General features: G+C 53.6%; 1 protein-coding gene across 1 annotated transcript in view; it reads right to left on the bottom strand.

The window, feature by feature from the left end:
* Positions 1–20817, bottom strand: part of RUNX3 (RUNX family transcription factor 3) — a 41110-nt gene extending 20293 nt beyond the window's left edge. The window contains exons 1-3 of the mRNA XM_074894484.1: positions 20215–20817; positions 18982–19138; positions 14046–14150 (exon numbers count right to left, since the gene is read on the bottom strand). Of these exons, the coding sequence (XP_074750585.1) occupies positions 14046–14150; positions 18982–19138; positions 20215–20475 (523 nt within the window). The 5' untranslated portion in view covers positions 20476–20817. The remainder of the gene's footprint in view (positions 1–14045; positions 14151–18981; positions 19139–20214) is intronic.
* Positions 20818–21182: the final 365 nt, after the last annotated feature.

Genomic DNA, 21182 nt, shown 5'->3' with positions numbered 1-21182 from the left:
CCTCCACCCGAGGCTCTGCTCAAATATTAACAGCCAAACTCCATGGCTTGGCCGAGCAGGAGCTCCCCAGAGCAGCCCGTGCAGCCATGCACACACAACCCAGTGCCTTAGTCTCTACATGTCCGTGAGAATGGACCACAAGAAAGCAATCAGCAGTGGATAAAACTCCGGCTCAATGCGCAAAACACCTTTCAAATCCCTCTTGTAGCCCTCAAAATAGGTACTTCAGACAGCCACGCCAATCCTCTACAGAGGGTTGAATTTTTTCCCAGTCTGAGTCTCGGCTAGACTATCAAGTCCCAGCATGTGCTCCAGAAACAAGCCACATGTGAAACTCCTGTGTTATGGGAACAGCAGGCCTGTCCCTTACAGCAGATGTTGGGTGGTTTCATCTTTGCTCACCTATAACACAAGACATGAACATCCCTCAGGTTTTCCCTGGAAACCCACCTTCGGCTCAAGACTCGCCATGGGAAATTCCCAGCCAAGATGAATTTGGTGGAGCCCCACGGCCAGTGAAAGAGGGAGGGGAGGACAGTGTGGAGACAGGAACCGAGCTGCCCGCAGCGCCGGCAGCTGGAAGGGACTCAAACATGACATCTCTGTGGAAGATGATGGAGATGTCCACCGAGCTCCGGTGAACAGCAGCAGCCGGCAAGTGCCAACACTACTTCAGCCCACTTCTAAAAGTTGAAGCCCAGAAGTTCACAGGAGGGAGCAGGAGGAAAATGTTAGAAGAAACCGTCTCTTCTGCTGCCGAACAAAGTCAAGCACAGATAACTCATTATTCACATGTTTGAAGTTGGCCTGCTTACGCCATTTGGAAAGAGAATCAGTCACGGCGAGGCTTTGCTTTGGTTTCCTCTGGCTTTCGTGAGACACTACCGCTACTGTCTTTCTCCAGCTTGGAGAGAAAGGGGAGTGTGTCGCAATGCGCCTCGGCTCGCATGTCCTGGCAGAGGATTTACACCGACTTGAACAACGAAAGGAAAATAATATTTAAGGGGGTGGGGGAGAGAATTAAAAAAAAAAAAAGGCTCCTAATTTATAAAGCTTTTTTAGCTGGTGGTGGTCTGAGATGAATTGGCTGCCTCTAAAAGGATGAAAATAAATATCCCTCTTTTTGAAGGAAATAGGCTGGCTCCCGGCCAGCTGGCAGGAAGCACAGAGATATGTTGCATTTACAGTAGGTTTTTTACTGTCTGAAGCTCCAGCAGCGGGAGAGATGTTCATTCGAGGCAGCCTGGTATTGATTAACTGGCTTTGCAAGCCCCTAATCTCCTCTCACTTACGGGTTAGTCCCTCAACTTTGTCTCTGCCTCTCTCCCTGCCCACCCTGTGACGGGAGGCCTTGCAAGTGGGGCAGCTTCTGATAAATCCTGTTGTGGCCTTTTATTACATGGGGAACCCCCAAAACTAAGCCCTCTGGAAGGAAAACAAAGCAGGGCATTAATTAAGATATTTAAACAGAAATCTAGGGTAGCATTTCCAAAAGCTCCTGGGATGTGAGAGCCGTGGCCTGCCTTCAAATCAAAAGGAACCTCACACCTAAATTTCCATTCAACTTCAGCACAAATCCCTGAGGGACATGGGCTCCCCATTCCCAGGGTTTCAGCAGAGAGACTTGAGTCTTTCTGGATTTGCAAAGATATTTAAAGCACTTTACAGCACAGGGAAAGGTGGGGGCATTCTCAGCAATAGACTGGGGAAAATTCATCAGGTTTAAGCATTTAGCCCACTTGTGCCTTGCTGAAAATCCCCGCAAGCACTTTCCTGCATCTTTCCATCCTTAAAGACCTCTGAAAATCTGACTCTGAGACTGCAGAATGAATTAGGTGGTTTTTAGAAGTTTTGATTCGCAGATCTGAAAATTTCACCCCGTGTGTCACAAACTAGCAGATCTGTGCACATCTGCGGGAAATATAGCAGCTTTCATAGCAGGGTGCAAAAACCACCAGCCTTGCTGACTTCTCTGCAGTTGCTCCCATTTCCAGGAAGGCAAAATTCATTTATGGGCTGTGATCCAGTGCTCATGAAATTAGGCAAAGCCCCTGATTCAAAGATTTCAAAGCTGGGTGCTTGGGAGGAAGCAGACAGATCTCAAGCACATCCAGCTGGTATTGCCTCAGTCACGTCTGAGATCAGATTTTCGACTGTGTATATTAGCTGTCGCTGCGTAGATCAGTGGAGTGATGCCAATTTCCAGTGAGTTAATGCCTGCTATCTAACAACTTGAAATGGGACCTGCGTGGTACCAGTATAGCTGGTTTTTCCCAGTTAATAACCAGTTCCATTAGGGCAAGCACATCAAATTCCTTTGGGTGACACTGGTTAAGGTTACTCTGCCCAGGATGGGGAGGCCCATCTGCTGGGTTCAGACCTGTGCGAGGGATGTGCCGTGGCACAGCTCATGGAGATGAGATGTATCTGACGCTGCGGGGCCACGCGGCAGCCGGCTGGGTAGAGCAGCGCCTCGCCGGCTGGTCCTGTGCCCTCGGTAACACAGCGCAACCCGGATCAGACCCAAACTTTCCCAAGGTTTGAGGATGCCGAGTGCTGGGTTTCCCCTTTGCCCTGGGACAGAGCTGGAGCCCAGCCCTGACATTTGAATGTTAATATCCCCCGATCGCAGGACTGAGCTCCAAGCTCCATCTCCAGAGACTGGCTGGTATGTCGATAATTACAGCCCCTGCCAAGCTCTGCCAGCACGCAGAGCACAGCGCTTATAAGCAAGAGCCCCAGAGCAATGCTACCTGCACGGCACCCTTAATCCTCTCTGCAATGCTGCTCCTCCAAAGCCAAAACAGCAGAGCTGTGCAGGGGCTAACCACAGGCAGGGGGACTGCGCCGGGCTCCGGGGCTGTGGGCAGCATGGGGCTGCCGAGCTGCTGCCTGCTCCTGCCCGCGGTTTCAGGATGCGCTTGGCTGGGAACCTCCGTGCGAGGAGGCACGGCAGCACGGGGCTCGGCTGCTCAGCGCCTTCCCACTGCCACCGTCCTCAGTGCAAGGGCTCGCAGGCTGTGACAGGCACTGAGGATGCTTTCTGCTTGCTGGGTCCCTCTTCTTCCTCCCTTCTCTTCCCCTCTCCCACTACAGTGCGTAGATTCACTGGAAAGAGTAAGATAAAATAATGCAAAATCATGTCTAAGCACCTTCCGCTGCAGGATATGATTTATTTCTGGCTGATTGCAGAACAGGTGACTGGTCTCCGGCAGCGGAAGAGAAGGGTCTTAGGAACTAAATTTCATCTCACTCTGAGTCAAGTCCTCTTCCTCCCTCTGCCACATCATTAAAGTGATTGGTTGTGCTGATAAGCCCTTTCGAGAGGCAGAAACGAGACGTGTCCTGCCCTGACATCTGATGTGATCTTGTGGTTTTGTTTGATAGTTCTGATCCTTTAGCTGTTGTCTTCCCTGAAATGAAACCTGCCTTTTAGTATTAACCTTTTTTTTTTTCTCTTTTCCAATCCATGACCCTTTGCACTGTCCTCCTGAGCTCGCAAATCCTGCCCGAGGGAAGCGGGGCCACATTGCGTTAATAACCCTGAAACATGCAGTCCCAGCTCCAGCAGGATAAATCCTCACTGACCACAGCCTCCGCATAGGCGCATGGCTCCCACATCACCTGCTGCCCACCACGTTGTTAGATCTGCTTTACAAAAAGGTAAACTGAGGCACGGGGCAAAACACTGCCCCTTTGCAAAGGAGCAAATCTCACCAGCATCCTTGCCACAATGCTCACAAATACTCCTTTCTAGTGCCGGCATGTTCTGTCACCTGCATCCCATCCCAGCGCCCGCATCCCTTTGCACAGGTCCCTTCGGGCTGTGCCGCTGGACCCAGCAGGAATTTCTTTTGCTGTTTATTTGTGCAGTGCCTGGCACAACTCACCCCCACGCCCGGCATCGAAACACTGCCGACATCCTTCTGGAAGAAGCCTTCAATGAAACTTAGTTCTCCAAACATCCTCCATCCACCAGAGGATCCTTTTGCTCCAGTTTAATCTCTTCCAAATACACTATCAGTGCCCACTTCTCCGATTCTGATTTATTTTCAAAGCCAGAGCAGGAGCAGGTATGCCTTTTCCACCCCAGCTGAGAATCGTGCCCTGGGGTTTTCCCAAAGCTTTCAAAAGCAGGAGGTGTTGCAACCAATTTTGACAAAGATTTCTTTGTACAATGCAAGCAAAAATAATTTCCCTGTTCTGGCGCCCAATATGGCTTCGCTTAGAAAATATTGGTCATTTTTAAGTGAAATGATTCTGAAGTTATTATGCACCAGGTCATTATAAAATGAGAGGTAGAATTTACTGTACACGGCAAATAAAATAATTAGAGGAGTGAATTTACTGGAGCCCAGATAATTTTGGTTGGTCTATTAATACTTCTTTTGAGGCCGGGATTACAGCCTCGAGCTGTAGCACCAAAGGCCCAGGCGATACAAACCCATCGCTCTGAGCACGGTCGGGCAGCCTTTGTCCCCGCTCTGCTCTCCCTAGGGAACGCTCTGCAAGCCCCCAGCACCTGGGTGTCCCCGTGCCCTGCTGAGGGGCCAGCAGGTCCCACATAGGGCTGAGGGTCTTGCACAGCCCAACCCACAGAAACCCAGTGCTGGGCTGCTTTTCTCCCCAAGGGGTTTTTATCCATCCCCGCTCAGAGCTGAGCCCTGACTCCCCCACGCCTTGTTTTGGCAGGATTGGGCCCTGAAGGGGTTAACTGGATAGCAGTGCCTATAAGAAATTAGAGGAGGAGGTAGTTTAACATAATTGCTTGTGATGCATGTATCAACAGCAGTCCGAACTGCCTCTGCAAGAAAATAATGCCCTGGACGGTCTCGGCAGATACCAAAGGGTGCAAATTTCCCCGCTGGGATCAAAACACATTAGCGATGGGAATACAAACACAGAAACCCTCCTTCGCAGCAAGTACTGATTTGCAAGGGCTCCTGCATGAACTCGGCAGCCCCGAGCCTCGCGCCGGCATCTCCTCATCCCTCCCCACCCGTGGGCCTCCTCCGTGCTCCGAGAGATGCAGGTTCAACCTCATCCTTTGCCTCCTGCCCGGCCGCTTGCCACCATGACCCCAGTTAATGGGGTGTTAGAGAGGTTTTTAGGGGATCTGGCAGATGGAGGGTGAGAACGGGTGGTGTGTTGTGCCCCGCTCGAGCTGCCTGGTGAGGCGTGCAGTGATGGCACTGGTGCTGTGCCATCCTCCCAGCCCCTCGCCCCGGCTGGAGTTTGCTTTTCATTTGCCTCCATCCAAAGAGCAGACAGGACAGGGCCGGATGGGATGGAGCTGAACGGTCTCCGTGCAGGAGGCATGGGGTGGCCGGGGCTCTTGGGCACCATCCATGCGAGTGCCCCATCCCAGGAACCAACAACCCCAACTGCAGCTGGAGGGACAACAGAGAAAACACCAGTAAAACTAAAATATTAAAATACCTTGCGTTCCCACTGAGGATTTTCCACACCTGCCTTGGTGTGGACACCCCCAAAAGCCAATGTCCCATCCAAAGTCCTTTTGCTCCTCCAGGTAGGGCCCTTCACCACGCTGGATCAGCGCAGGGAGAAGCAGAGACCCATGAGCTCTGCACAGGAGCCGTCTGGCAAGACTGGGGCACAGCTGGGATTATCCTGATGTCCCCAGGCAGCATCACCCCCACCCCGAGTCCAAGGGCCACTGCGGGGAAGCACCATGGCAGGTCCCCCACCCGCAAGAGTGATGCCGAAGCTCCCGGGCAGTTGTACGGAGCCCACTGAGTTTCTTTAAACATCCATCTCAAATGGCTGCAGTGTGTCCAGAGCAGAGAGTTAATAGGGAAGGAAGTAAATGTCACTCAGGATTTCCTCCCCTTCCTTGCCAGGGAAAGGGACAGGTCTCAAGAAGTGGAAAATCAGCATATTTTAAACACCGCTTTTTAAATTAGAACAAATTATAGCAATTTTAAATTGACATATAACTGTCCAGGAAGTGGTGAGGTCATTTATTTATTTAAATGATCTTGTTGGTTTGATTGATTAAGTTCTTTTTTTTTTTTTTTTTTCCATATTTTCCTTTTTTCTTCACCATTTCCCTTTTTTTTTCCCCTAATTCCCGGACAAACTGGGAAATGTCTGTGTATTTATATCTAGCTAAGGACAAGCAGGGAAATAAAACAAAAGGCCCTAATAATACCCAAAACTCTCACCCCATGGGAGCACTTCAGCACTGAGCCTGCTTTTAATTAGAGAAACATCTCAAGTTCAAGTTTACGCATCCCCACAAGAAGCCTTTTTGCCAAGATAAAGATCTGAAATCGTACAATACTGGCACGACGCAGCCCCCGTCCTGGGTCTCCATTCGAGTTTCTGTGAAGCGCAAGACCCTGTATTAATTTCTCTCTTCTCCAAACACTTGCCAAAGCCGTATCAAATCTCCGAGGGTAAAAGGCGCAGCAAACACAGGGTGTCACTGCCCTGGGCACGCTGCAGACCACGGGGTCCCAAAATTACCCGCAGGAATATGGCAATAGGGGATCATTTTGCCGTTGTTCTTCCTTGGCTCCCATCCTGTAACCCTGTCTGACTGCCCCACTCCCTCTGCTTCATCCTCAGCTATTTCAGGCTGTCCCTCGCTGACCCGCACCCATGTGTGCCATGCGGTAGATCCCGATTCCCCCCGTGTCCCAGGAACGGGAGAGCTACAGATTTTATTTCACCATCCAGATTCATGGAGCTGGCACCCAGGAGGGCCACAACGCATCGCCCCAAGCCTCCCCGCGGCGCACCCGAGCCCCGCAGAGCCCTTCCAGGTCTCCATCTCCTATTAAAGTTGCTTCGAATCATAACAAAACCAGGAGACAACGTTTTTTTTTTTTTTTTTTTTTTCCTGTGTGGAGGAAGCACGGTGTGGATCTACACAAATCCCCCTGCAGCACAGTTCTGCGTGACAAGTCGGCCACATTCCCCAGCGGGCTGAGGGGTTCCTGCCTCGGCCCCACTCCCCGAGAGCGGCTCTGCCTTTCCCAAAAGTGCCGGCAATTTCCCTTCCGTGAAGCACAGTGTCTGGCAGGGCTGGGATGTGAATTCATGGATCAGCCACTTCTCTCAAACGTAACAGGAATGTTTCTGCTTTGTCTTTCTCTCTTTTTTTCCCCCCAAAAACGGGTGCAAGTGAGGGAAGCCCTGAAGAGATGCTCTTTGTTACAAGCAACTACCAAGGAGTCAGAAATCTTGCCAGAAGCCACCAATGCTTTTAAAGACATTACAGCCCAAAAGTTATCAAGGAAATAACCAACTCCACAATATATTAAACACATCATTTTGTATTTTTGATGGCATTTAAGCCATTAAGGCATGAAAATATGATACTGCTGAAGGAATCAATTTTGCACAGGGCTGCTGTACCCCAGGAAAAACAAACAGGAGAACCACGGGGAAGCCCCCACCACCAAAACCCCCCAAATTCGAGCCCGGCCGCCAGCGAGCGTGGAGGGGCTGACTCAGCTCTTCGGCCTCACCCAGCTGCGGCATGGCCTTGGCTCCAGGCAAGCTGCCTTCGCCTTCAAATAAACACATCCCCGCCGTGCTGGGGGGCTGCGGGGGAGCGGCGCTGGTTTGGGGGTCGAGCCCAGGGCCGAGTAGAGATGGTAGTGGGGAGGGACCGTTCGCTGGGGGGACACACACAGACTGACTCCACGCAGGCAACCGTCCCAGTTAAAGCATTGAAGCTTCCCAACGCAGCCCCTGGCAAATGCAAAACGCGAGTGCTCGGCCTCACACCCCCCTGCCCAAAATCTGCAGGTCAAGTTGGGCAGGGTGGGAGGCTTGAATTAGGGCAGCACCATCTTAGAGTGGATGTCTGGTGATTTCTAGTTGTTAGCATCACACTGGCGGCTCTGCAGAGCTCACTCTGATTAACAGGGTGGAATATTGCACCTCTTTTCCCTTCCCCGAGTAAAACAGGATTTCAGTTTTGCTATTTCTGGCAGTAAATCTCAGATTTATGTACAGCCACGAGGGACAGGGGAAGTAGCAGGGGATCGCTTGTATTCCTAGCATGGTCCTGCTCATACATTTTCTCTCTAGTCTCAAACTGGAGCATCCACTAGAAATAAAAGAAAAAAAAAAAAAAACCAAAACCAAAACACAGCAGACTCCTCTGAACTCCAGAAAAATGGATTCAGATGCACCTTAAATAAATAAAAAAAATTGTGAAAGGCTTTTTCACAGTGGTTTGCAGACACGCCAGGGCTCGGGGAGCCGGCAAGGCGCTGGGCGTGGGATGAGAACCAAGATGGAGGTGGTGAGATACGGGGGTGTGGGCAGCGGTGCCGAGGTGTGTCGGGGCTGGCGGGTCCAACGCAGGACAGGGTGGTTCAGGGCGCTGCTTTTATCAGCACGGCTTCGAGATGGATAGAGAAGCCACAGCAAGGCATGTGTCATCCCCAGTAAGTGCTGATACAACCCTTTCTCCTCCCCGGCTGCCACCTGGGCAGCACAAGCACTGCTGGAAGAAGTGTCCTTACAGCAGGGCTGGGGGCACCCGAGGCCACAGGCACCCTCCTCCCTCAGCCACTCCAGCACCCCAATATTAACAGCAGCAAAGGCCTCTTCAGGCTGGATTTACAGATAGGATTTTCCCCTTTACAGTTAATCTTTCTCCCAGTTTTTCTGCTTTTTTATCCCATACTGGAAGCCAAGAGCCCCCAATCCACAGGGTGCTCAAGGGCAGCCAGCACCCAAGCCACAGCCTTGCACCCACTGACTGCCAGCACCCCAGGGACACAGATGCCACTAACACCTTGCACAGGCACAAAAAGGGGGGTTTCCACCCTCTGCAGATTCCAAACTCTTCATTTCCCAGCCGAGAGTGCGGGCTGGGCTGCGGCTTGGGCTGACGTCGTGCGCGGGGGGCAGGTGGGGAGGGAAACCCTCACTCAGCTGAGAATCTCAAAGAGATAAAAGCAAAAAGCAGCAATTCTTGGAAACGACTCAGAGCCGTGGGAGGTGAGAAGCCTTTCCACCCACCAGCTACATGCTGCGCAAGTGGGGAGCGGGTGCTCAGGGCGAGCCAGAGCGGTGGCCACCAGGCTGTCCCCTCTGGGGTGACACCACTCCTGGCATGGCCCCATCGATCCCTTCCCAGGGACGTGGAGGGGAAGGAGCCTTCTAAGGAGGGAAAAGTGGTCATGGAGGGGGTTTGTGGCTGTGCAGGATGAGGCCCTGCCAGAAAAACCCTGCAGGAACAACATGTTGGGAGAAGGGACATGAAATGCTCTTGCCTGGCCGGGGGTACCCCACCCCCAAGCCCCCTGGTCCAAGCCAGCAGATGCTGCAGGATGGGCACACACTCCTGGTGCTCACTGTGGTCACAGCACGCAGGGACACGACCAGAAGCACCAAATCTGTGACACGCACACTCAAAACAAGCAGCGCAGGAGACACCAGCACCCATCACCAGCACCTCCGTGAGCGTTCCCACTGCTGAGTGGGTGACAAGGGCGGATGCGGGGACCTCACTGCCCCTTGCTCTTCAGGTGTGGAAACCCAAGATACAGCCCTTCCTCATCCTCACCCTCCATTTCACCATTCAGCACAGGACAGGAGAAAATTAAACTGCAATGTAAGAGCAGGGAGGTCTGTGCCACTGAGTGAGGGCTGCAGCCCCCAGTGCCTCGCTCCAGCATCCCACTCCCTCCTCTACTCTTTGCTGGTAGCAGCGGGGGGGAGGAAGAAAAAAAGCTCCATTCACCCAAACTTATGCAGCATTAAACCTCAGAAAGCAACTGTACACTCAAAGAGGTCCAGGCCCTCACCATGCAAGTGAAGAGGGCTCAGCACACCCCGGCACAGCTGCCTTGCACCCCTTCCCACCTCCCTGGCACTGGTACACGGGGCTCTGTGCACGCTCCCAGCCAGAGGGAGGTTTTTTATCCCAGGTGAGCAGGGCTGGGTATAGATGTGCTTCCCCACAAGGGTTATGGTGGGTGATCAAGGCCTCTTGGTCTCCCTTTCCTCCTCCACACAGTGGCCAGGACAGCAGGGATGGGGTGGAAATCAGAAACAAGGGGTTAAGGATAAAGGAGGTTTAGAAAAAGGGGAGAGAAGTTAAGGAAGACTGAATGGCAGCAAGAAAAATGTCAAAGAGAGGGGGAAAAGCATTTAAAAGGAGAAAAAAAAACCAACTTTGCACAAGGGTTCCCAAGAGATGGGCAGAAAGGGACTGGTGCTGCAAGGGGGACCTGGGAGAAGGGGAGCAAAAGTGACAGCAGAGAGAAGGTGAGAGCAGTGGGAAGGGAAGAGGAAGGCAGCCAGCAGGTGGGTGTGATGGGGGAGGCCCTGGAGATGCTCCCATTTACCCAGGAACAGACCAAACATCCCTGTATAGCTTCCAGCTATTCATTTTTCCATGTTCTGCCTCTTGTGAATTATTTTGCAAGCAGCTGTGGATGCAAGAGGGCTTTGCACCAGGGCTGCAGCTCAGCCGAGTCGGGCTCTTGCTAAATAAAGAGCTGCAGAGAAGGGGGAAAAAAAAGAAGGAAATTCCACAGGAAGTTCAAATATTTTATTACTTCCTGTTTGTACAAAGTATGTCAACACTTGGCACCCGCTGCGCCATTTGTTTAGAGTTAAGGTGTCAACTTGAAAAAATGTCCTTTTTCTCTCCAGATCTAACCCAGAAAGAGCCTGAGCACAAGTAAAAAAATATCTCAGAGTGAGCAGGGCACTTGGAGGGAGCTGCATGAAGGCTTGCAGGGGATGCTCGGGGACCACGGCGGAGCAGCTGAGACAGTGGCTCAGCCAAAACCACCGCCATTATCAGCCCCACGCACGCCCCGAGGCTGCTCCTCGCTTGGTTGGGGTCCTGCAGGTGAGTTTGGGGGTCTTAACACCATGGCCCAGCTCTCCTAGTGCCCCCATCCAGGCTCTGGCTGTCACCCTCTTCCCTGGGATTTCTCACCCATCTCGACTCGATTTCAAACTCCTCAGAAGTTTTTCTGGGCGCAGCTTTAGTTAAAAGACTTGCTCAAGGGCTGAGATGAAGCGATGGGACAGGGGTGGAAGATGAATGGGATGCTCAGAGGTGGGGCGTGGAGCCTGGCCACGTTTCTGGCCCAAAAACTCCACGAGAACATTTGCTGGAGGAATTTTGCCGCATCTGAGAAGACGATGCCCAGGGCTTTCCCAGGATACCAAGACAAATGGCCAATTCTTTCCACATTAAGGGTGCTTTTCTGCCCGCTCACACCAGCCCCACATCCAGCCTCCAGCCCCGTCTAGCACTGATCCTGCACAACAGGAGCCAACACACACTGTGTCCCACTCATTTGCAACATCACAGTCAAGAAGGGGAAAAAAACATATATTTTTACGCACACACCCACATATACACACACATATATGTATTCCAATATATATGTTAAAAAGTGGATATATTATATACACACACATATAAAAATTGCAATTCCTGCTGACAGCTCTCGCCTCCCAAGGCCAAGCAGGGGAGGGCAGTGCGAGCCATCGTGTTTGGCCAAAGGTGGTTATTACCGGGGCTGTACCGGCTCCGACAGCCGGCCAGCGAGCCCGGCGGGTGCCGGCGCACCGAGGGGTGCTATGCCGGAGAGCCACCCAGTGGCAGGTTAACCAGGAAAACCACGCTGGGTTTCCACGAGTGAGCCCGGATCATTTTGCAGCCGGTATTTCCACACCAAGGGTTTCTACAGAGGACTGCAGGGAAGGAAGGGCAAAGGGCATTATTTAATTTTTTTTTTTTTTAATTTCATGTTCATTAGAAAATGCAAACCAAACTGTGGCAAAAAAGGTTTTTTAATTTTTTTTTCTTCCAGTGCAAGGCACTGGATTGTCATCAATCATGAATTTAAGCCCCAGGGTCAAACTGGAAGTCAAAATACAACCTTTACTGCCAACAAATCTATGACCGTCTGAAAAAATCCCCAAAAAGCACAACTTGGGTCTAAACTCCTTCAACTGGCGATTTATGGGCTGCGGGGGTGCAGGGATGGGTCAGAGATCAACCTTTGGGGTCCACACAAGACAAGGGTATAAGCAACAAATAAACACCACACAGACCTCCTTAAGGAACCTACACCTCCAGCACGAACATTTTCAGGTCCACAAACCAGAAAAAACACACAACCAAAACCCAGAAAACTGCTGACCTTGCAGCCCAGGACAGCATCCCAGGGAAGGCATCCCTCGGGCACACCGAGCCAGAGCCAGGGCACGCTGCTCCATCCTCTGGTTTTGCCTAATTACGCCAAACGAAGGCACGGCCCCAATCCAAACAGCGCAGGGCGAGCGTGCCCGCAGCTCAGCCCCACAGCTCCCTGCCTGGCTACAAAGCCTTCGCCTCTGTATCAGAAAATTTAAATTAAAAGATCGGGAGTGATCGGCCGAGATGTTGAAATTCAGGAGGAGCGGGTATGATTCAGCGGGGGTTTGGCGAGCGCTGGCTATCGGTGAAGTCAGAGCAAACCAAACGCTAAGAGTAGTAACTATCTCACCTTGTATTATTATTTATGTATTCCTGATTATTATTATTATTAGAAAGGCGATCTGATGCAGCAGATAAGGGGCTGAGCCAGGAGTCAGGAGACCTGGTTTCTATTCCTGACCTGGAAGAGTTGTGAAATTCCCTGCCCAACCCCTACCTGCTTTCCCCTCCCGGCCCCAGGCCGAGCCCGTTCCCGGTGGCTGCAGCACCCACCACATCCCACGTTTGTGCACCGCCGCAGCCCCACAACAGGGACCTGCCTTGTCTTTCTGGCTTAAAAGAAAAACCAACAGCGTTGCATTGCCTGGATGCTGGCTTTGCAAATCCAGCCCGGCAGCTCGACAGGCTCCTGTAAAGCCTCTCGCGCTCCAAAATAAAAATCAAGGGGGAAGAAAAATCCAACAAACCCTCATGCAAATAAAACCCCCTCACCGAGGTAACAGCCTCCACCTGGCCTGACATCAAGGGGCACCGATGGCCCAACGACAGCATCAACAAAAAATATTTTCTAAAGCATATTTAGAAGGATCAAACTGTTTCCCTTCAATTTGGGCACTGACAGCTTTACATGCGAAGGGAACAAACTCTGCTTTATAGTCCCCGGGGTGGTGCTGAGCAAGCAGGAAGGTGAAGCTGGAGCAAAAAGCCGGAGACTGAGGCCCCGGGGACAAGGTCCCACCGCACAGGGAGTCCCACAGAGCAAATAATACTCATGGCAGAAGGAAACAACTCCTGTCGACGGCACCGGAGCGTTTCCCCGCGCTCCTCCGATCACGGGAGGTGCCAAGGTGAACTCAAACCAGCCTGACGCCAAAAACCAACCCAGCGAGGCAGGTTTGCAGCCGCCTTTGCAAAGAGCCACCCTCAACCAAGAGGCACCGTCCTGCATCCAGGAGAGCCTACTCAATCAAAACAAAGACGATTCTGCGGTTGAATCGTCTCTTTGGTTTTCTCAAGCAACGCAGCCCCCGGCCGTGGGTGCTGCCAGCCGGAGCCTTTGACAACCCGAAAGCGAAACCACCACTAACCAAAAGGGGAAGGTGCTCGCCGAGCCCTCCTGGGCCTGTGTGGACAGACAGGCAAATACAACCATGGTGAGGAGGAAACCTGCAAACATTTTTAGTTTAATAATCAGCAAATCAGCCTCCAAAGCTGGGCACAGCATCTGTGGCTTTGTAACCCCCCCCCCGAAATGCCCTGCTGGATTTGATCCCTTGTAGTTTCGCTGTCGAAGCCCAAAGCATTTTCCCTACATCCCAATCACCCCGAGGACCGGAGCTATAAAACCGTCCCTCCACGGTGGGATAGGGAGCGTGGTGAGAGCCAGCAGCAGGCAGGGACACACGCCACGCTCCGCTGTGTGGATAAAATAAAAGCAGCCAAACCGTTCCCGCTGCAGCGCGCGCTCTCAGGGCTCGCTCGGCCACGCAAGCACCATCTCGTTGGCTCTGAGAGCTGCAAATGGTGCCGGTCCTGGCCATGGAGGGCTCAGCCCCCTTTCACCCCCCTCCCCGTGCTGCTCAGTGACTGCCAGATAAAATCCATCACTTACTTCGTGGCTCCCGGGGTCCGTCTACAGTCACTTTAATGGCTCGGTGATAGGTAGCGACTTGGGTGGGGTTGGTGAACACGGTGATCGTCAGGGTAAAGCTTTTTCCTAAGGAGGGTGGGGGAAAAAAAACAAAACCACAAGAGAAATGAGGATATTCACATGGGTTCAGCTCTTGTGGGAGCAAAAGACTCCTGCTGGAGCAAGCTCAGACACAAATATCCACATCCACCGAACTCCAACACACACATCATTTAATTTTATGAGACATTATTGCCGAGACACAAAGCTCGGCCGGCTCCCACTGGGGTTCAGCTGGCTGCAGCAGAGCGAGGCTTGGACCCAGTTCAGAGCGGGAGCCAGGACCTTCCTGGATGGAAAAGTCACTTGTCCCCCCCCCCCCGCCCTGTCCCCATATTGAACCCTCCACCCACAGCAGCTTCCTGGTGCCTTCCCGCTCAGATGCTTCCCCTTTTCCCATGGGAATTCAGCCCTGAAACACGGCGCTGGATGCGGGATCCCCTCCGTGAGGGAGCGATTTGGGTCCTGGCACCCCTGGGATGCTCCTGCGGGAGCAAGCTGGGGAGATGGCATCAGCTCGCAGGCGATGGGTGCTGGTGCCTGCGGGGGAATCCTGGTGGCTTTGGCCCCACAGATGCGCCCGTGCAGAGACGTTTGGAGGGGACCTGCGATGGGCTCTTGGCCATAGGGCACCCACAACCCACGGACAGGGGCCAGGGCTAAGAATTGGAAATTACAAAATGGGAACTGAATCCAGTCAGCTTTGGCCACCAGAAGCGGCCACCAGCCAGCCAGCTGTGGCAACTGTCCCCCTCTCCCAGGCCCGACCAGAGAGCAGGAACCCGCTGCTGGGAAAGAGTTCAGATACCATCATGGGGGCTTTCAGGGATGCTCTCGAAGCACCGAGCTTTCACTTTTTTTTTTTTTTGAAAAAGGGGGCAAAGCAGTGAAAAGCTCTTGGAGCCCAATTTTGCAAGAACACACCAGCAACACCTTGCCCCGGCAGAGCAGGTTTCCAACCGCACTCCGAAAACACTTTTGGCATCACAAAGCGTGTTATCACACCTGCACCCACATGCCAGCTCTCTCTCCTCTCCCAACACCCACCCTGACCCCAAACCCATTCACCTCCTGCAGCCTGGGCAGCCCCATCCCAGACCCTCTCCCTGCCCCACCTCAGCTGCCATCACACCCTCCATGTCCAGCTGATGGGGAGGCTGCGGGGGAGCAGAGGCCCTTCCTGCAGAGACCGGTGCTGTGTCGGGAAGGGGCTCCGCTCCCCCCCGCCCAGCCTCCCCAGATTCAGGAATCTCTTGGGTAAAGGAGGGAGGTTGTACATTCACGGGAGCAAACTGCTCTAACCAACCCTCCAGGAGCAATCACTGTGGGATTTCACAGGTATCGAGTATTTCAGAGGTATAAACCCCAGCAGGAATCAGGCTGGAAATGCCCGTGCAAAAGCCCTTTGCTCCTCCAGCCTCTATTTCACAAATAAATGCAGTAAGAAACCACCTCCTTCCTCTTTTCCCCTAAAGGGATTAGGGGTTTGCAGATCCCGACCATCATCTATCTACAGGGTTGGACCTGAGAATATCCATAGCAAAACAAAACAGTATTTATACAGCTAGAAGGAAAAAAAAAAAACAAAACAAAGCAAAACAGAAAAATGAAATTCTCTCCTCTGGAGAACATCCTGCAATTATCGCAGGTGGGAGAATTTCTCCACGGAAGCATCAAGGGGGAAAATGCTGGCTTTAAAGCAGACAGCAAGCATCAATCTGTGCCTTCCCTCCGCTTTCAAAACACTGCACAAGCCTTCAGCTCACTTTTTGCATAAAAAGGAATTTTCTTTTACCCTCCCAAATACAATTTTAATCCTTGGTGAAGCGGTGGCGCTGACAACCTGCACAGATGAGCCGCGCTGCCGCAGCCTGCGGAGCGTAAAGGCTCCCGGACGCCTGCACGGCCACAGAAAAACCAACCAACACCCAGCATTTATTGCCAAAAGGTTTGCAGAACCGGAGTGAAGGGATGAGGATTATTAGGAGCAATTATTTAGGAAATTCCGCAGGAGGAGAGGCAAGGGGAGGGAGCCCCTTGGTTTGCAGGCGAGGGAGCAAGCGGTGTGCAGGCAAGTCCAGCTTGTGAGACACAACCCTCCCGCACGCCCGCAGAGCCGAGCCTAGCTGAGCCCGGCTCCCCTACTTACTACTACATCTAATATACTTTTTAAATTATTTTAAATTTTTTATTGTCCATGTGAAATAACTTCCCTGCATTTTAGTTCCCCCCCTCCTCGCTGCAGATACAAATACCTCTCCAGGGAGGACGGCCGCGGCGCGGAGCCGACCAGGCCATTTTTGCATCTCTTAACAGCTCTCAAAAATCCTCCCATGAATCGAAAATGACAATTATTACTCAGCATCATTTTTTTACTCATTTCCCGCCTTCTCGGGAAGCTGGGCTGAGGTTACTCATTCCCACCGCGCCCCGGCCCCAGCCACGGTTTGCCGGCTGCGTGGGGCTGGATCCCAGCTCTTGGGTGGGTTTGGGAGCACCCACGGCTCCGTGGGGATATTCCGGCTGGGAGAGCAGGCGGGGGGGCATCGCAGCACCCCGCTGGCCTTGGCTTTCATTTTATACGGTGCAATCTGAGTAGAAAAGGGGTATTTTTTGTTGTTTTTTTGTTTTTTGGTTTTTTTTTTTAGAGCAAAGCATAGAGGGAAACCGGTCCTTCTCCTCTCTCTTTGTCTTGTACATGGAGATGGTAATGGGGGGGGGGGGGGGGGGGGAAGGTGGCGGGTAAGGACCTGCTCTTCCCAGCTCACAGTGCTGGGGAACGATCCCAAACACGTTAATACTAAAAATACCCAATTCTGAACCATTTCAAGTCCTGTTTTCAAACCGGGAGCCTCGCTGCGTCTGATTTTACAGGGCTCCTGCAGCTCGGGCACACACGCAGGCTGTGCGTGTTTACAGATGCTCACGGCCACGCATCGGATTTACACAAATATTTACACACACGCAGAGCTCTGCCCCAACAAAATATTTTGCAGCGAATCCAAATTTCTGCCAGAGTAAACGAAACCAGCACCGGGCTTCCAGAGATTCAGCCAAACAAGGGAAAGCAAGTGTGACACCCTGAATAAAAATTCAATAGAAACGATTTTTCACACTAAATAGGTCCGAAAGAGCCCCTGGCCGGGAAGGCACGGCCGTGTGCTTCGTGCTGCGAGAAAACCCCGCTGTGCCGCCTTCACGCCAGCCCCGGGGAGGCCCGGCGGGGTTATTTCTCTGCCAATATTACAAAGCCTCATCCCACAACAATATATTTAAAAAAAAAATAAATCAGCACTTGAGTTACACTCCTTGCTCCGAAGCCTGTTAGAGGCAGCAGAGGTGTTTCCACTGCTGTAATGAGTATTTGCCAGGACTCTGCCCGAGGAAGGAAACTATCCATGCAAGTGCTTTCTGAGACTGTAAACTACTGTTAATTCAGAGCTTGGGACTGCAGAGGAAGAAAGTTAATAATGAATTCAAGAGTCAAGCTGAGATTGGGTTGCATTCAGTTTGGAAATTTATGAAGGAGAATGAAAAAAAAAAAAACCAACACAGAAAGAAAAGAGCCTAACAGAATAATTGATTACAGAAATGAAAGCGTAATTCATAAAAGAAAAACATTTTCCATCCATCAACCTGCAACCAGTTAAGTGGAGAGTTTTAAAGAAACTGCAACATGGAGAAGGAGCCAACAGGAAAAAGGAAATGTATGAAAGAATGTAAACTATTCAAGTTTCATAAAGAGGAACAAGTAAACAGTTATTACATGCAAATAATTCCTAACATCACTGCTTTTAATTAATGCAGAGAAGTCAAAATATATCTGACATCGTGTGTGTATATTCGAAGCCTTTGAGAAAATGCCGCCATACGGCCATTAAGATATAATATTCTTATTTTTGTTTAGACGAACAATCAAGTGCTTCGATCTGCAGTGTTGATTGGTGATGAAATGCTGAAATTCTATTTGTACTATTTGAAATTCAGGTCCAGCACGACAGCGAGGGATCAGGCGGGAGGGAAGGGCAGGCAGGGCTCTGCCCCCCCCGGCACCCGCTGCCGTTCAGCATTTGCAGGGGAGTTTTTTCCCTCTCCTCGGATGGCACAGCCCGATTTCCTTGACGGTTTGCTTTGAAAAAGCCAGCGGCATGAGCCGTTTAAAGCTAAATGATAGAGCCAACCTCTACGGCCAGAAGGTAAAATTTCTCTCACGCTTTTCCCTGCACCAAGCGTGGAGAAAATGAGCCAACCTGCCTCAAAAAAGCACCCACAGCTCTGCCCCGCGCCCTTATCCCCCGCACTGAAACGAGCCTTCCACACCCCTACCCGCTGCACTCCCTTCACGCCGAGCACTGCGTTATTATTTTACTTAAAACACTTGATTTTCACCCTTTCAAAACGAGCTGCCGGGTGGGTCATTGCCCCCGAGCAGAGTCACCTGCGGAGGGGACGCGCCGCTGCCTCCTCTCACCATTTGATGGGGGAAATTCGGGCGGATTTGGGCCGGGGCTGCTGCCAGCCCATGCACCTGAGAGGAGCTGCCTTTCCTCGCCGCGGAGGTTTTACAACGAGATGTATTTAATTCCTGCCCCGGGAGGAGCCGGGCAGAGCCGCTTTTGCTGCGGGGGGCAGTTGGGGCTGCTCCCGCATCCCCCCCGCATCGGGGCTGGGGGGTTCCTCCCTGCGCGACAAGCTCAGCCCGCAGCAACGAAACCACCGGCCCGCGAGAAATACGCCGTTAAAATAAAATAAAAATTAAAATAATAATAAAAAATCTAAACGTCCCTTTTTTTTTTTTTCCTTTCTTTCTTCTAAAAAGCCGAATAAAAACGACAACCATTTCCTGGCCGGTACCTACCCCTGCCGCTTCTCCCAACAAATCTGAGGTCGTTAAATCTTGCTACTTGGTTTTTCATCACGGCGGAGGCGTTGCGGAGCTCTGCCGAGTAGTTTTCGTCGTTCCCTGCCATCACCGTGACCACCGTCCCGTCGGGGACATCTCCGAGGGCTACGACCTAGGGCAGGACGAGAGCATTTTAGGCTAAAATTAACTGCGGTGGGAGCTAACCTGCCCTACGTTTCCCCTCCCGCCCCAAAACCCTCCAAAACCAAAGCAAAACCAAAAGCAACCCGAACCCCCGAGAAAGGCTGGAAAACCGGAGGGGGAAGGGGTAAATGAGGTAAAAAAAGGGGTTAAAAGGAGCGAAGGGCTTGAGGGGGGTGTGTGGGGGGGTGTCAGCCCGCCCTCGGCCCCGTCGCGGGGAATTGCGCTTTTATTTTGTTTGATTCACGGGTTAAAAAAGCGCCGCCGAGCGCGGGGCGGCCGCGATGGGGGCCCCGGAGCTCCGCGCCCGGCCCAGGGGAAGCGCGGGGGGAGTCTGCGGCGCTGCGCCTCCGCGGAGGGGAGCGCGGAGCCTGCGCCCGTCTGGCGGAGAAGGGACACCATCCCCGGGGAGCAGAGCCTCGAGCTCCCGGCGCCGGGACGGCCGGGGGAGCCCCGTTTGTAAACACAGCCCGCCCCCCCCCCCCCCCGCCCCCCGCTCCCCGGGACACCGCCGCCGTCCTGCCCGGCTGCCCCCGCCTCTCCTCCCGCTGAGTTTTGGCTTTTCTCGCCTCAGCCCCGTTCCCCCAAGCCCCGGGGGCGCAGCGGGGATGCCCGGCCCGGGGGTGCCCCGACGGGTCGTCCCGTCCCGCGGGGAACCCGGGCAGCGCAGCCCGGTGCCGGTGCTTCAGCTCTTCGCTTTCTTTTTTCTTTCTTTCTTTTTTTTTTTTTTTTTTTAAGATTAGATCTCCCTTCCCTGCCTCCCTCTCCCAGGAAGGTAATTAACCTCCACTCTCATTAAACTTCAAAGTTGCCTGAGAGCTCCTAACTGTACGGAATATCTAAGATGCTGTGACCGCGGGGCAATGCGGAGACTTGATTAAAAATAATAAACCGGGCTCGCTTGAAGGTGATGTCAGGAGCGAGTTAAAGTGAAAGGGGCGGAGGGAAGGAGGCGAGTGGGTCGCGGCGGAGGGCAAGCCCAGGGGTCCCTCCGAGCCACCGGGGCTACCTGCGCGGCCGCAGCCCTTCCCGGAGCCCGGGACTTACCTTGAAGGCGACGGGCAGCGTCTTGTTGCACCTCCAGTGGGACGGCAGCACCGAGCACAAGAAGTTGGGGCTGTCGGTGCGCACCAGCTCGCCGGCGTGGTCGGCCAGTACATCCACGACGGAGCGGACCTCGGGTCGAGCCCGGGCTCCCGGTGCGGGGGCCCCCAGCGCCCCGCTGTTCTCGCCCATCTTACCGCAGGGGAAGGCCGTGGAGGGGGGTGTGAAGCGCCTGCTGGTGCTCGGGTCTACGGGAATACGCATCACAACGGCGGGCGTCAGGGAGCCGCCGCGGCCCGGGGGTACGAGGAGGGACCCGGCGGGGCTCGGCGGCGGCGGGGCGCGGCGGGGGCAGCGGCGGCCGGGCCCCGCGCTGCCTCGCTCCGTCCCGGCGAATCGCCGTCCTTGGAGAAAGCGGTCCGGGGTGTCCGCTCCCGCCCGGTTCCCGGGCTCGTCCCCGGTGGTTTCGCTGCTGTCCCGTCCGCCCCGCCCGGGGAAAGGCGGCGCGGAGCCCCGGTAGAGCCACGTCGCGGCCGGGCGCCCTCGACTGCAGGCGGGTCCCCTCCGCCGGGCGGCCCCGAAACCAGCTCCCAAGTGTCAGCCGCGCCGCCCGGTACCGTATTTACTGCCGGCCCCGGGGGGGGGCGGGCCACGCCCTGACGGACGGGGCGGCGCGCCAATGGCACGGCCGTGGGGGTCCTTCTCCCCGCCCACCCCCCGGCTCCTGCGGGGCGAAGGGGCGTGGTCACCGCCGAAAAGAGGCGTGGTCTCCGCTAAAACAGGCGTGGCCGCGGTTAGCCCCGCCCCCAGGGCTGGCCCGGCGGGGCGGGCGCACGTCGGGGCCCCGGTGGCTTCTCGCCGCCGCCGGAGGGTTTTGGGGCACGATGGGGCCGGTTTGGGGTCGAAGCCGCCCCCGTGCTGAGCGGCTGGGAATAGAGCACGTCCCCCGCCGCCCCCCCGCGTCCCGCTGC

Source organism: Strix uralensis, chromosome 25, assembly GCF_047716275.1.
Source record: "Strix uralensis isolate ZFMK-TIS-50842 chromosome 25, bStrUra1, whole genome shotgun sequence".
Classification (NCBI taxonomy): domain Eukaryota; kingdom Metazoa; phylum Chordata; class Aves; order Strigiformes; family Strigidae; genus Strix; species Strix uralensis.
This window is presented reverse-complemented; position numbering and strand designations above follow the sequence as displayed.